The following is a 15,170-nucleotide window of genomic DNA, read 5'->3' on the forward strand; positions in this document are numbered from 1 at the left end:
TTATATTATTAATAATTAAAGTCATTTTAGACTGATCTAATCACTCTTATTGGTGTGAGAAAATGTTGATATTACTTAGCCCTAGGCTTGCCTTACTTGACAATGAAACCTCATGCCAGAGAATGTGGGAGATAATGCACAAGTAATTTAGCACATCTTACTCTACTTGTGCACTCAGTCTGCCACAGGAAGTCACATTTGTGTGGTTAAACGTGACATGCAAGAAATTGCTGATGCTGATTTAAGAAGCTGACAGAATACTCTTAATGTCAGCTTAAACAGCTAATGTACATCCAAAATCCTGTATATGGAGATGTGTGATCTGTGGAGTACAGATCTCTGTAAACCTCAGAATTAGCAAGCGACAAGTCATCTTCCTGCACCATTTCAAAGTGTACTTCAAACACTAATATACTAATTTTCTAAACATTTTTAAAGCTTTCACTTTAATAAATATAATAATTACTGGGATACAGGGAAAGTGTTCCAGTAGTAACCTGAAACAATGGACATTTCTCTCTGACCACTGGATTTAGAGAACAAAAAACCTGAGACACCCTCTGAACACAAGACAGTCAGGTCATTTGGGCGTACATAGAGACCATAGCTGAGATCTGAGCTCATTACAGATAAAGGCTCTCCAGCCTTCCCACCAGAGATTCACCACCAGCTCTGTTCATGACCCCACTTCTTCTTTGGAGCCTCATTTCTCCAGCACAATTTCAGTCATTGTGACTCTTGGGACCCCCTGTTTCAAAGTCTACTTCCCTCTACAACCAAAGTTGCAGCACAGCCGGTGTCACCATCGTTCACCTTTGTCCCAGAGCCCTGAAGAACTTCCTCAAGCAATGCAGCAAGACCTCATAGCAAAACCACAGCATTTAGCCCTTGATCACACCAAAGGGCAGCCCCATGGGGGCTTTATATCCAGAAAGGCACTTTTACTCCTCAGTGACATGCAAATGCTTGACTATTTTATAGCAGATATTTAAATAGTAGTAGTCACACTCTCATATATATATATATATATATATATATATATATAATATGGAGGTGCCACAATGACTACCTTCAGTTGTTTTCTGAGCTCCATTTCCTGGAATTCCCTGAAAAACCAACCCATGGACCCAGTGGTCAGAAGTTCTCAATTTGGACTCACTCCTGGTTGCCTGCCTGTGCGGAGGGACCTGCCCAACGGTGTTGTCCTTACTCCAGTCAGCCTGAAGTGAAGCCAAATTCCCAGAGAAGCTGCTATTTTTTGGTCCTCTGCTCAGGCTTGCACATTCACCTTGTAGATCTTTTGGTGCTGGAGTTTGTCTGCACTGCAAGTGGGAGATGAGCCTTTTGCACTGAGCATCTGTTGAAGGTGCCTGGCCATCACCTTTCTCCACTGTTAAACTCTTGCATCTAAACAGTTTAATATTAAATAATTACAGGAAAATAGTAAATATATGAAGCCTCCTTCGTAATGCTCCCAAAAGGACTGACGCTGTTAAATAAAGTCATGACACACCTGCAAGACAAATACATATTTTACAGAGCAGGAAATGGAAATACTTGTACTTACAGGGCGATTAAGAGTAAGATGAACACCAGTTCACCTCCATAAAGAAGAAAATTCAAATGTTACTTTCTGTTAGAAGTGAGACATTAATTTTGAATTCTCCCATACTACATTGGCATACCCGGTAGGAACTGCCTTGTCCAGTATCTGCTGCAGATACCCACAGCAGACATATCAGCTGGAAACCAGAGAAGAGACAGTTTATGAGGCACCCAGGTTGCACACTAAGCCAGGACTTTGGCAGATGAGTTGCTAAATTTGGGAACACATACACAATCCTGGCATGACCAGAGAAACTTGCATAACCTTCTGTCACCCCTCAATGCTCTTGAGCATGGGAAAAGTGAGTAGAAATACAAAAAAAGATACAGTATGCAAAACATGACTGCAGAGGAACAGATACTTCACCTGGGTCTGACTATCAGCCCAGAACAACTCAGTCCTCAGCACTGCCAGCCAAGGTCTGTGAGAGCCCTGACCTCACAGTGTCCGCCACGGCACTTAAATAGCACATCTGCCAATCAGTGCAGATTTGGGGCCAGCAGAGAGGCCACAGATTGATGCCCTCGTAAGCCAGCACATCTGCTTAGTTTATGTTGCTGAGATTTTTAAACCATGCAGTGTTGTTAATTTTAACCCGTCCCTCTTCTGGTAGGTTTTGCAAACTGAAGCGTAAGAATTCAAATGACTCTAAGGGGAACTCCAGTTATCAGCATCTCAACTCAGCACATTAAGAAATGCTTAAAGAGATCTGCTTTGCAAAAGGCACTTCACTGAGGAAGTGGTGTGATTAAGCAAAGTGCCATTGCTGCCAGGCCATGCTCCAGGAAACTTTTCTTTCCAAGTTCCAACAACTGACTGCTAATGGAGTCTCCTAATGGGGGAACTTCACTGCTCCATTAATACTTTGAATCATGTAAAATTTCTTTCTGTGAAGTGGGGCTCACTTCCAGATTTTACACACCACCTTGAAGATACACTTTGGGAGTTGCTAAAAGTAAGTATCAAGTAAATGTTTAGAAGTTCCTAAAAATTAGTCAAGTAAATGGCCTGGAAAAACACCAGGAACTCAAATAGACAAAAACAGTAAAAAAGCAACTCAACTGGATCAGGCTGCTATTAATATAAACTACTTCCCTTCCCCGTTAAATTACAGAAATAAAAGCAAGAAGTACCTAATCTTGTAAAATATGAATTATGCAAAACCCGAAACTGAATTGTCAAGTGAAAATACATGACCAAGGGCTCTCACTCATGGGCCAACCATATCTGTATTTCAGGAGAAGGACACCTTAAAAAAAGGCTTTGAAAGATCATAATCATAACTAATGACCAGGAAAGGCAGACTCGAAAGTGAATAGAGGAAATCAACATAAAGATCTTTCATTAAAGCTGGCATCACTTTGCCTTGGTTTCCCTTCAATCCCAGCAGAAATGTAAATAAACCTGTGACAATTCCCCTTGAGCTGATGGAGGCAGATCAGGAGTGAAGAAACACTTGCTTCATCAAGTCAGCTTCTCCCTCACTACCAGGGGATGCATATTAATGTAGCATTGCCATAAAAGCTTAATTACAATTTTCTACAAATTATAAATTATCCTATCAGGCTATAACCAAAACACAAACCTTCTGTGTTTATCACAATACGTGCTCTCCTTCACATCCAGTCACATTAATTCTGGTCAACAAATTCCCAGCCAACAAGCACAGTCCCCAGATACTTACGTGCCTGCCATGGAGGAGGACCTGGTCAGGCAGTCCCACAGAGGTACACGCTCAAAGCCGGCACGTGTGCTCAAATCCAAATAGTCTATTTCACCTGAGCAGAAGACAAATTTGGCAGCGAGACAAGCCAAGAGTCTCTATGAAAACTTATAACCAAAACAGGAAAGGGAAGTGCTATTGAGAGAGCAGGAGGGCAGGAAGTAACACTTATACAGCAGGGGCGGGGAAGGGACTTTAAAGAAGAAATGTATTATTTCTTATAGCTGCTATACTAAGCAAAGGTACAAACAATATAGATTAAGATTATATGTGCTGCTGTTGCCTCATTGGAGGCATGGGTATTAAAAACTTTCCACGCATTTTCTCAAGGCACAGGTTCACTGTCCAAGAAAAAGCAAAAGCAAATAAAGCTCAGACACAGAAAAAAAAATTGCTGTTCTTCATTTATCGCACGGGCGTTTACACAACGCAGAACCAAACCCAGGGGCCCTGGTGGCACCGAGGGCCCTGCACCGCCTGGCAGCCAACCTGGCATCCTGTTGAGGTCCAGCTCCAGCCCAAAACTTTAACTGGCACAGCACAGTGCAAATTTTATCTCTCTCACCTACTTAGATGCCTTTTGCACAGCTGCTCAACCTGACCAGGAGCAGAGGACCCAGGGTGCAGATACCAGGTAACTTCCCAAAGCACCCCACAAACTGCAGAGCTTCTCAGCTCTTGAAGAACCACTGGAAACACAGTGAGAAGCCATGATTTTACCATGGAGGCACACAGACTTTCTCTGGGAGTCAGCATCAGAGGGTCTGAAGTCTCCGTTAATGAGAGCAAAGCCTGCAGAGCCCTGAGGAGACCAGCCCTCAGGAGATCACACGACTCCTGACATCCTTGCAGTGCTTTCAGAGTGCAACATACCTTTGCAAAACCTTAGATCTCTCTTTAATACAGTAAAAAGAGATGTGTAAGAAATAGGCTGAATTTGGCAAGGCACACCAGCTACACAAACGCTCCAGTGCAGTTTCTGCTGGGGAGCAAGGGCTGCAAATGCTGCTCCACCTAAGCAGGGGAGCAGAGTGCTTTTCACCTTCACTGCTTTTTCCTGTTACAAGAGATTACTTTCATGGTCCAACTGAAAGACCTACAGAAACTACTGCTGAAATGGCACCTAGTGAAAACATGGGTGTCAAAATCTGGCTGCTCTCACAGCTGGTAGTACATTGCCTGTTCAGCTGCTGCTTCTGGTTCCTCTGCAGAACATCTCTGTATGACTGAAGAGTTTCAGTTTTCTGATGGGGGGAGTTTAAAAGCCAACAAGAATTAAAGTTCTCACTGACATTTAAGCATTTTTTCTGTAGTGCTTTTGTTTTTCTCTCTTCTTATTTTTTTCTGTTTAATGAAGTATTTTATTATCACTTGGGATTTCAATTTGGCTGCATTTTCCTGACACTACATCCTTCTGCTTTGAGATCTGTGTGGATGTTGGGCACTACCTTGTTTCATTCAAAAAAACCTGCTTTTCATGAATTTAAAAATTTTCAAGTGGCAGTTCCTCTGTATAGCTCACACAGTGCTTAGACAATAATTGTAGAGTTAGTCAGTGCAAATAGTACTTTACTGCAAGTATTAGAACAGGACATAACCTGAAAAATACATCTCCAAGTAAGTACGGACACAAATCATTAATGGTCCAGATCAGCCATGCTGGCTCCACTGTTCTGGGCAGAAGGATGCAGGAAGGTGAACTAAGCAAAGATCTGAGGAGCCTTTTTATTTCTCTGATGTGTCTGAAATAGATATGGTCACTGATTTGGGGGAACGGAGACAGCACTTACGATGTAGAATAGTTTTCCTGTTAAACCAAGCATATATTACTCTCTTTACACACAAATGTCAGCTGCAATAATATCAGCTAGAAAACTCCGGTTTTAAAGATCTGGTTCTCTTGAACAAACACCTTTGAGCACACCTGGAAACTCCCAACCTTCCCCCTCCTGCTAGCACCATGCATGCTGAAAGCACAGCAAAGAGCAGGTCACTACTGAAACATCCAATGTCACCCTAGGAAATAGTGACAGTGAGTAGGACAAAGCCCAGGGCTGCCTTTCTATGCCCCTGTCATAAGCCAAATTAATTTCACTAAGCACCACAGCATACATTCCAGCAGAAGTGCCTCTAATCACCTCTTTGCATTGCTAAAATGCCTCCATGGCCCTGGACTAGAAAGGGAGCACTTAGAAGGACACAGCAGTCTGTGACAAATGACACATAAGACCGAGTAGCTGACTTCTATCCAGTCCTCACAAAGAACCATATGCTGGATAAACAGATTATTTCAGTCATGTGTTGAGATCTGTGTGAGCAGATCAGGATTCCTAAACACAGAAGCAAGGCTTTAGTTACAATTAAGTGAATATTCCCATAGGTTTGCAAGCAGCACGTCTGCTGGCCGTGTACTTGGCTTTCATGTTCCAAAGACTCCCAAGTCTTGTATTTGCTTTCTTTTGGAGAGTTTCATTACCAGATGAATCATGATTTGTATAAGACAATAATGTTATGTATTTTTAACCCTTATAGCTATAGGTGAGTGCCTCAGCCTCAAAATGACTCATCTCCAAATACAAAATCCAGGCTGTTTTTAAGAATGAAGTGAAGCACTGCAGAATGTGTTGCTTATACTATTTAAAAAATAAGAATCACAATCATAATATAAAACTGTACCCACATAAGAGTTATTTGAAGGTAGACATGATTAAAATATTTTTTTTTTCTTAATAAGCATGTTTCAGACCTTCCAAATAACTATTTATACTTATATATCTGCTGGATTTAGTTCTGTGTTATCCTCAAAAGGCAACGTGTTATATTGCACAAATTTCAAGATTTGCATATGGCAAGTCTTTCATTTAACAATTTCACGATTAAGAAATCTGGAAGTTCCCACTGAAACGGTGCACTCAAATTTCATAAACTACAAGATGGTTTCATGAATATATGCACAAATGATATGCAACAGCATATAAATTTCTCATTTATATATTCAGATTTGTAAATCTAATTTCACAGCTGTTAATAGTATTTGAATGTAAGACATTTCCTCATACACTGAGATTTGCAACTGTTAAACATGCTGATGAGGCAAAAAAAAATTCCTTGTCCTTAGAAAGTTTAACCCTGTATGTTAATATATGCTCTTGCTCTCTCAAATCACTTTTTGCCATGCTCCCCACTCATGTGAAAAGAGCAAGAGAGAAACCAGACAGGAGAGTAAAATACACTTATTTACTATTAGAAGAGTTAAAAATGTGCAGTGAGGTGAGATGCCAGCTACCTTCAACAGCAAAACAATTGATCCTGCACTGAGCATATTTTACAATTTAGTCTTTTTGGGCATATTAATTTAGGATACAATCCCATCACTGCTGAGGTCCAAGGAAGTCTTTCCATGGACTTAAGAGGGACTAGATTTAGCCCTTTGTATAGATCCATTCAAGTACCAATAAATAAACATATGGCAGGAAAAACAAATCTTTTAAAGGCCACAAGTTATGCAGAATTTGGGAAGCCCTATTTTTTCCTTCTAGGAAGCCCCTGGCTCTTAAGTCTTGCAATGCCCTCTGCTCAGATGATTTCATCTCACTCTCACTCCAAGAGGGAACAGCCAGGACTCACCTGCTTCCAGGGGGATGTTTTGGCTCATGCAAACAGCTTAGGTATTGCCTTAAGGAAATAACTGTATTGCAAAGAATTAACTCCATGGCTGCCTTCAATTTTCCTCTCTATAAACTGTGATGAGCAGTGGGCAGTAAGCCCAGACCCCACGGTAAGCAGCATGGAACAAGTTATAGACCATATGGAGAGAAATAAACTGCCACTTCATACACAGGGTATCTATAATGCTTTTTTGCTTGAGTCAGCTAATTGCACATCCGCAAATCAGCACATTTAGAACAAATGGAGCATTATGATATCATGGGAAATCTATTTAATATGATCAAAGTCTGCCAGGAAAAGTTCCCCTGAAATTATGAAAGTACTTAAGAGTCCTGAGTGCCGGGGACATTTTACAGTCCTTATTAAACAAACATTTTCACATTGTTTCATGGCAGCTGGTGGCACCAAGGGCTGTATCTTCTAAGGCTCCATATCTGCAGTCTCACTGCAGCCACCAGCATGGGCACCTCCCTGCTGCGGGCAGAAGGCACCTCTGTACTATAGTTAGAACCAGCCCCAACACCCAGACCTGCTCCAGCAGCAGGCAAAGAACAGCCACTGTTCCAAGCAGTACCTCAGCTCAGGCTTACCATTTCCTTTCTTTTCCAGAAGCTGAGATTCACAGTGTTGCAAACCCCCTTCCGTACTGGAGATTTTAAGGGGTGTACTTAGCTTTTCTACATAACATTTTTTTATGTTAAAGTTTAGCAATGCCCTTGATCTAAAGAGCCGTTAGAGATGGTCTGAGTGTAAATATAAACTTACTTGGGGTATCAGCTAAAAAAAATTTTCATATTTATGTCACCAAGCATATGCTATTCCCCAACATTGTTCCACAGCTGATGTATTTTCACCTTCAGCTTGCATTTTTCCTTAAACTTTAGTAAACATGATGAGTGGTTTTAGCAGCTGTTGGCAGTGGTCCTTTCAACTGCCTACATTACTTTTTTGTAGCTCTTGATTTATGGGGTGCTCATGTAAATTTCTGGGGTTTGTATTTGAAACAAGAAATACCAACTTCACAATAGTCCCAAAGGAAGACTAGGAGCTTCTCACTCAAAACTAGCACTACCTCAGTTCTGGTACTTACCTTAGTTATTTAATGCTATCCACAATTAAGAAATGCAATTCAAAGCATCATGTTTTACTGAACAGATAAGATACTTGTATCATGAGACACCCCTATCACATGTTGTTGGCACCATAAGCCCGTGGAAGGGTTTCTGTCACAAGCCTTTCAGAGGCACATGGGTGGGTGAGGTACAGCCCACCAGGTGTGAACATAAGGAGAGGTTTTCTGATGTAAGGGATGCTGGAGTAAAGAAAAAGCATGTAAACACAGTTTGAGACTGGAGGAGAAGCAGCTGACCAAAAACTGACCAGAAATCCCACATAACTGTGTTTCTATCACTTGCAGTTCTCTAAAGGCACATGCCTGTCTGATCTTCAGGTCATATAATTTGATATTTATTGAGAAAGCACTTTTCAAGACAGCAACCCCATCCCTAAAAAGTTAGGGCTCAAAGTGAAGGTTGTGCAGGCTCTAGAAGGCTAGGTTCACACCAAGATGAAGAATGCCTGGCCTTGTTTCTAGCCTTGTTTCTGATATTTATGTTTCTTGGAATAGGACAGGCTGGAAATAATAGCTGACTTATAGGCACAGGGAAACTTCAACTTGCAGAAGGATCCCTGAAGGTGGAATGGGTACAGTCAGCAGTTTTTCATGTCAACTCATCACACCTTTCACTGCCATGTAACACAACGAGGTGCACACATGCAGGGAAGCTCTCTTCTTTAACAACAGTAAAGCATCCACATTCCTTCCACATTTTTTCATGTCTTTAGAATAATCCCTTATAGCATTTAACAGGATACTGAGGTAGTTTTGCATTAATCAATACTTGCTTCAGCCTTGCTGAAGTTGGTGGCAAAATTCCTATTAGCAATTAGACATTCTGGCTGCAGCAGAAACTTATCTTTTATATCATCTGTGTCATCAGTTAGGCGGTAGAACAAGGTAAAAATTATCCTGGCAGCCCCTTCTTTTCCCCCTTTTCCCTCCTTTGATTATTTATTAGCAAAGATTTTTCCCATTGCCTGGCAGATAAAATTATTTTCTGAGTGCCAAAACTGAAACAGGATCCCTGAGCACATTTGTGCACCAGACTTGTTTGTGCACAATGTTTGCCAAATAATGGCAAAAGTATTCTTGCTTTACCATGTTTTTTATCCTTTTTCTCCTAGCAACCTTCCCCCCTTATCTTGTCCAAAATTATTTTCTTGACTGTGTTATGTCCTCTGTGACTTTCCCATCACTTTGCAGGGACACCACAAAGTGCCACTTCTCAGGAGTTGGGCATCTACTAAACATGTGCAAGTTGGCAGCGAATTGCTGCTCAACCTGACTGTGTCCTGCCTTTACCTCACCCAGGACACCAGATTGAATCCCTCTCCTCTCCATCCACTTGGTAAGTGTCATAAACCAGTGACTTTCATTCCTCTGTCAAACTAGGCTGACACTTCTGAATCTGCTGGTCAGCTACTGGAAAGGTGGTAGAGAGAAGGAAGAGGATGGGCAGACAGAGAGTTGAAGCAACTGCATAAACCCTATTTTCTTAGAAGAGCAAACCAAAGACAGGTTGGTAGGGAGGGGTCTCCCAAAGAATCGTTGCTCACCTCCACTAGTACCCTCACCAGTTAGTCCATCTGATGACCACCAAACCCTCCACAATGGCATGCACAGTTCCTTTCAAAATCAGCATTAGAATTACAGACTTTTTCCAAAAGTGCAACTTTCTAGTCACCTGGCATTTTTTTTCACTTCTAAAACATGTATGGTTTTGTCAGCACTTCAGACTTGTCAAAAGATAACCTTTCCATCCAAAGCTTAACATAAAAGTTTAGCCCTTGAGCCATTACACAGAGTGGGAGTACTCAACAGCCTCTGTCTGTATCAAGACATGCTTTTCATAATAATACCCTGGGTTTATTGTAACAGGACTGAAATCTTTAAAACTGTCCTTTTGCATAACTGACGCAATGTTTTGGGGAAAAAATTAAAAAGATAAATTAAAATCACTCACAAGTCAACAAATTACAGAAAGGTCAGGTAAGAGAAAGGATACAGAGAATGGGGAAAGTTTCAGTAGTAACTCAGCTCGCCATTCCTTCCAATGGCTTTCTGAACCTTCCACAGCTCCACCATCTCCCAAGATCACAAATTCAGGACTGAGGTAAGTTCGTGGAGGATTTCTAGGGAGTTAGATAACACTTGCAGTGCATCTTCCATCGGGCCAGTGTTAAGGCAGCCCAGCCTCAACAGCAGTGCTAACAACCACAGCCAAGTGGGATCAAAAGGCAAATTCAAGTGCATCAACCATTATTTCTCAGCCCCAACAAGAATATGGAAAGCAGCATTCAAAGCCACATTCTGATTAAATTTTTAATTAAAAAAATACAAAACAGCATAAGAGTTTTGGAAGATTTAATAAATTCCCATAGCTTTGGATGTCTTGCCCTACATCACGCCCTGGCTTCTCTGTAGGCCCCAAAGGGCTCATCAAAATCAGGACCAATACAGAGCCCTTCAGTCAGTTCACAGCAAGATCCCTCACAGTGAACTTTATAACTAGTGTGTTATCAGCTGAGCAACGTTGCAGTATTATTTGGTCTGCTGAAACCAACTCCCCAAAGTGCAAACAGAATAGAACCCAGGCAAAGCTCTCAATTGTCTCTTTGCCATGAACCTTTCATCTTCAATATTTCTGCTTTTGTTGCCTGTCTCATCTCTTTCTGCTTAGGCTAACTGGCTTCTAACACCAAGATCATGGTCCTTATTCACTTGATAATACAACCACAGCTGGAAATCAGACCATGGATTTGGGGAACACTCTCCTGAAATACCTGATAAGTGAAAACAGGACTTCCCTGCCTCACTCTGATGGTACAGTGGCCTACACAGGGAATGGCTTCCAGCTCCCAGCTTGGTGTTACATAGCTAGTGGACCCTTTATCATTTGCCTGGTTTTCCATCCCTTCCCATATCTTTTCTGAATAGAGTTGTTTTGGTCTTCAGTACTCATCCCACCTGCCCCAGAATAAGAGAAAAGGGAAAATAGAATAAAGCAAGAACTATGAACTGGTGTGCCAGCACAGCCAGATACTGCGTTCTTCTCTGTCTTTCACTTCCATTGCCACTTAGAGTTAGGTTCACACCTTTTAAAAATGAGAATAAGAATAAAACATGCTGATAAAGAGGTTTTCTATAGCTTGGTTTCTATGCAGGCTCTCTTGGTTTGTGCCATGCCTGAGGCACTGTGCACACTGTTGCCATGCTCAGTGCCTTGCTTGGAGTCTCAAGGCACTGCAGTTTTAAACAGAACCCCTCCAGAGAACAGGCAGAATACTCCTCATTCAGCAGCATGCACATCCACACTCACCAAAATGGCTCTGGGACCCAACACTCCCTGCTAGGTCAATACCACACTTGCTTTGTTAGCTGGTGCTGGGTCAACTAAATAGCCTCTGGATGAGCATAAGGTTCAGAAAAGATAGGGGCTTATTGCAAATTCCATTTTACTGGTGTATTTCATTCTATTCTATTCTATTTGCACCCATTCAAGACAGTTTTGGGGATCAGTCTTTTCAAACTTTTCATGACCACAGGGTGATCTCAGTCAGATGCCAAAAAGGGGACTCATGCTTTAAATGTGTCCATGATTGTCTTAGGCCTCAGACATTATGCAAGATGGAGTTCAGTGAATGGAGCCCCTTTGCCCTGGGCAGCAGAAACCGTGGGCAGAGCTCTGCCCATGGCTGGAAGCAGTGTGGAAACTTCCTTGCAGTGTGGTACCTTCCTTGCCACAGCAGCACTTGCAGGTCCAAAGAGGGGAGGCAGACCACGGTTTTATCAGAAGTAATTAATAATGGCCTCTTGATTTAGTTGACTGCATAAACATACAAAGGAAAAGGGAATGTGATGCAGATCCTTGGAGGGCTCTTGGGAGCCTCCTCTGCTGGAATGGAAACTTTCTGAAACCAGAGGATGAGGGCAGAGTCCCTCTTTACAGCTATGACACCAAAAAGCCAGGAAGCAGAGGGCTGGCTGAATGACTGGAGCAGGGGTTGATTCTGGAATGAATGAGAAGGGGTTTGTAGACTTAGATTAGATTTTCCTTCACTTTTTCATCTCTACATTTTATAAACACTTGCAATTCTATCATCCACTTCAGTTGTTACAAATAAGTACCTGCACTTACATTTTGACATAACCCAGCTTGAGACAAGGTTAGTTTCCAGGTGCCACACTAATATTACAGTGCTCCTCAAGCTAAATAACAGCTCTCTTTATAACTGTGAAGCTTTAATGAGCACTCAGCTCATTATAATAGAGCATAACACAGCATGCAATGAAGTGTGCCTTCAGAGACACTGCGTGGAGCTGTGTGAGAGCCAGCACTGCAGGCTGAGGAGAGAGAGGAATGCTTCCTGCTGAGCAGGGTTACCAGCAAATACCAGGGTACAGCCAGCATGGCTAACACCGTGTCTTCAGTGTGAAACCTGTGGAGATTCAGGTTTCCAGAACAGCAAAGCTCCCCAGCTCATTCCTAAAGCTACTGGCCAACTTGGTAGCCATCCGTGACCTTCTCTGTGCCTCCTTTGTTCAGAGGAACAGAGAGCATCAATTTGACCAAGAGTCAGAATAGCCCTCAGGAAATACTTGTACCGAGTCAATAGGAGCCAAACTATTATGCAAACTAAGAAACTTATATTTATGTATGATCTCCATATTAAACTTGTTTTATGCACACACAACAGTCAAAATTATTTTATGCTTTTCATCTGCAATGTTGTGGTGTGCATATAAGCACATTCTTATTCTGGAGAAGAAAAGACAAAATAGTATGCCTTAGTCTTTCAGTTTGTATTCAATATGAAATGGAAAAACTACTTGAAAGTCATTAATTCATAGGTCTGTGATGCAGTAATGAAAATAAATTAACCCCAAGTCCGTTATTTCAGTTTCATTTGGTTTTCAGCAATAAGACTGGGATTTCTAAATATATGTTAGGTAACACTCTAAAATCCAACCGAGACTTGGCACCTGGTATCTTGTATCTGAGCTTCATTATAGGAGCAGTGTTTATGCTGGATGTGTGTTGGATGGTTTAATTCCAGCCTACTGAAGAGCACCCTCCAGGTCATAGATCTGCTGCAGCTAATTTGGCAAAAGCAGCACTGTTTCTTCAGAGAAGGGCAACATAAATCTGCAAACACAGCCTCTGTCTGGGGTAATGAACAGCTTTAATTTTCTGCAGAATGACAGTCACTGAGCAAATGTAAAAAAACCCAAACCAAACAAACAAAACAAAACAAAAAAAAAAACAAAAAACAAAACAAAACAAAAAAAAAAAAAACAAACAAACAAACAAACAAAAAAAAAAACCACCACAACCCAAAGAGCCATGGTAGTAAAGCACAGATCCTCCAACAAAAAATCTCCAGAGCTTCAGCTCTCCTGAGATGTCAGTGCTGTGCTGGGGGCACAGCAGAAAGAGAGAAGAGACTTTATTCTTTGCAACATTGCAAGCACTTCCAGCCATTTCAGGTTTCCACCTACCAACTACATGTGATGAACCTTCCCCCCTCTAGTTAAAAGCATGTTTCAGCACCTTGCAGAGGTGTTCAGGAGGTGGTTTCCTTTCCCAGATAACCTTGGGAGAGGCAAAGCATTTGAGCAGTGCTTTTGGCAGGCAGCAGTGGGAAGGCAGCAGGCAGAGCCCTCCACACCATTTTCTTGTGGAGGAAGCAGAATATCCCAGCCCATACCCCAGGGACCAATTACAGGCAATTCCTTGGATAAGGCAGCCCTAGACAAATGAGAGATGCCCTCCAGTGCCCACCCGTGCCACGATGCTTTGGGCATACTGTGTGCTCAGGGTGGGTTCGAGGAGGGAGGATGGAACACTGTCCTTTATGCTCTCCATGTGCTTCAGGCTTGCCAGAGGGTAGAGGCAAATGAATATTTCATCTGTAAGGAGTCACTCACACCACCCTGGTCTGTGGAGTGGCACATGGCATTGCGGGAAAATGGGCAGGAGAAAGGAAGCACAAGTGGCTGTGCCAAATGCTAACGAGGACAAAAGAGAAACAATACCCAAAGCATTTGCTGTCCATCTTTGCTTGGTATTGTTCTTCAACATGCTTGCCTCTGAGGAGGAAAGATTGCAGTGATCTCCTCTCTACTGCTGGCACTCTCCTTCCAGAGAAGCAACTAGCTGAATTAAAGCATATACAGTAGCTCATGCCAGTGTTTGCTTATTTGACTATTAATTATTCTAAGAAAAAATCCTGCTGTTCTGAAATCTGAGAATTTCCACTGGAGACTCACCAACTACTTATCCACTAAAACCCGATCACAGAGACAAAATATGTTATATAAAAAATCTGTTTATTAAAAATATATTTAAATAAAATTTAAAATATTTTTTAAAATTTTAAATAAAAATGTTAAACCCATAGTCTATTTTAAAATATTTTTCTATGTATTTCAATAAGGCAATTTCTGTTTTGTGAGATGCATATTGCATTGGAAAAGATGCAATCAAAGACACCAGAAAAACAAATGGGATGATCTGTAAATACCAATCATATTTTTTGGATATTCAAGACAGATAACACTATTTTCTTGGTCTAAAATGGAAGATTTATCATTATGCTAAAATTATGCTAAATCCTAATTAAAAACGAATCAGAAGAGGCAAAATCAAACTGGTGCCTCCAGCAGAGAAATCAAACAAGGACGATGGAAATTCTTCTTTGCATCAGTTTTAAGGGATAACACTGTATTTCTCTACTTTTATAGCCTTCTACAACTTACAGTACTATTATAATTTAAACTCTCTGGAAGCCTACACTTGTGTTTGAATAAAACTAAGGCAATGCACTCTCTCACACAGGCCAGTCTTGTGGCGAGCTGGGACAGCTGGGGAAGGTTTGCTTTGCAGCTCAGGCGGAGGCTGAATCAGTGGAGGGACAATCTCTTCTGTGTATTTCCCTTTCTGCAGTCAGCAAAAATGCCCACTCTGAAAACAGCGTTTGTAGGTTGCCACAGGATAAAACAAACCTCAGAAACATAAATCAAGCTTAACAAAGGAGCTTCTTCTTAACATG

The 15,170-nt window shown here is 41.6% G+C and overlaps 1 protein-coding gene across 1 annotated transcript in view; it reads right to left on the bottom strand.

Moving 5' to 3' along the window:
- EVL (Enah/Vasp-like) overlaps positions 1-15,170 on the bottom strand; it is a 116,552-nt gene that overhangs the window by 72,965 nt on the left and 28,417 nt on the right. Inside the window, exon 2 of the mRNA XM_053980019.1 lies at positions 3,291-3,384. Within this exon, the coding sequence (XP_053835994.1) occupies positions 3,291-3,384 (94 nt within the window). The remainder of the gene's footprint in view (positions 1-3,290; positions 3,385-15,170) is intronic.

Source organism: Vidua macroura, chromosome 6, assembly GCF_024509145.1.
Source record: "Vidua macroura isolate BioBank_ID:100142 chromosome 6, ASM2450914v1, whole genome shotgun sequence".
Classification (NCBI taxonomy): domain Eukaryota; kingdom Metazoa; phylum Chordata; class Aves; order Passeriformes; family Viduidae; genus Vidua; species Vidua macroura.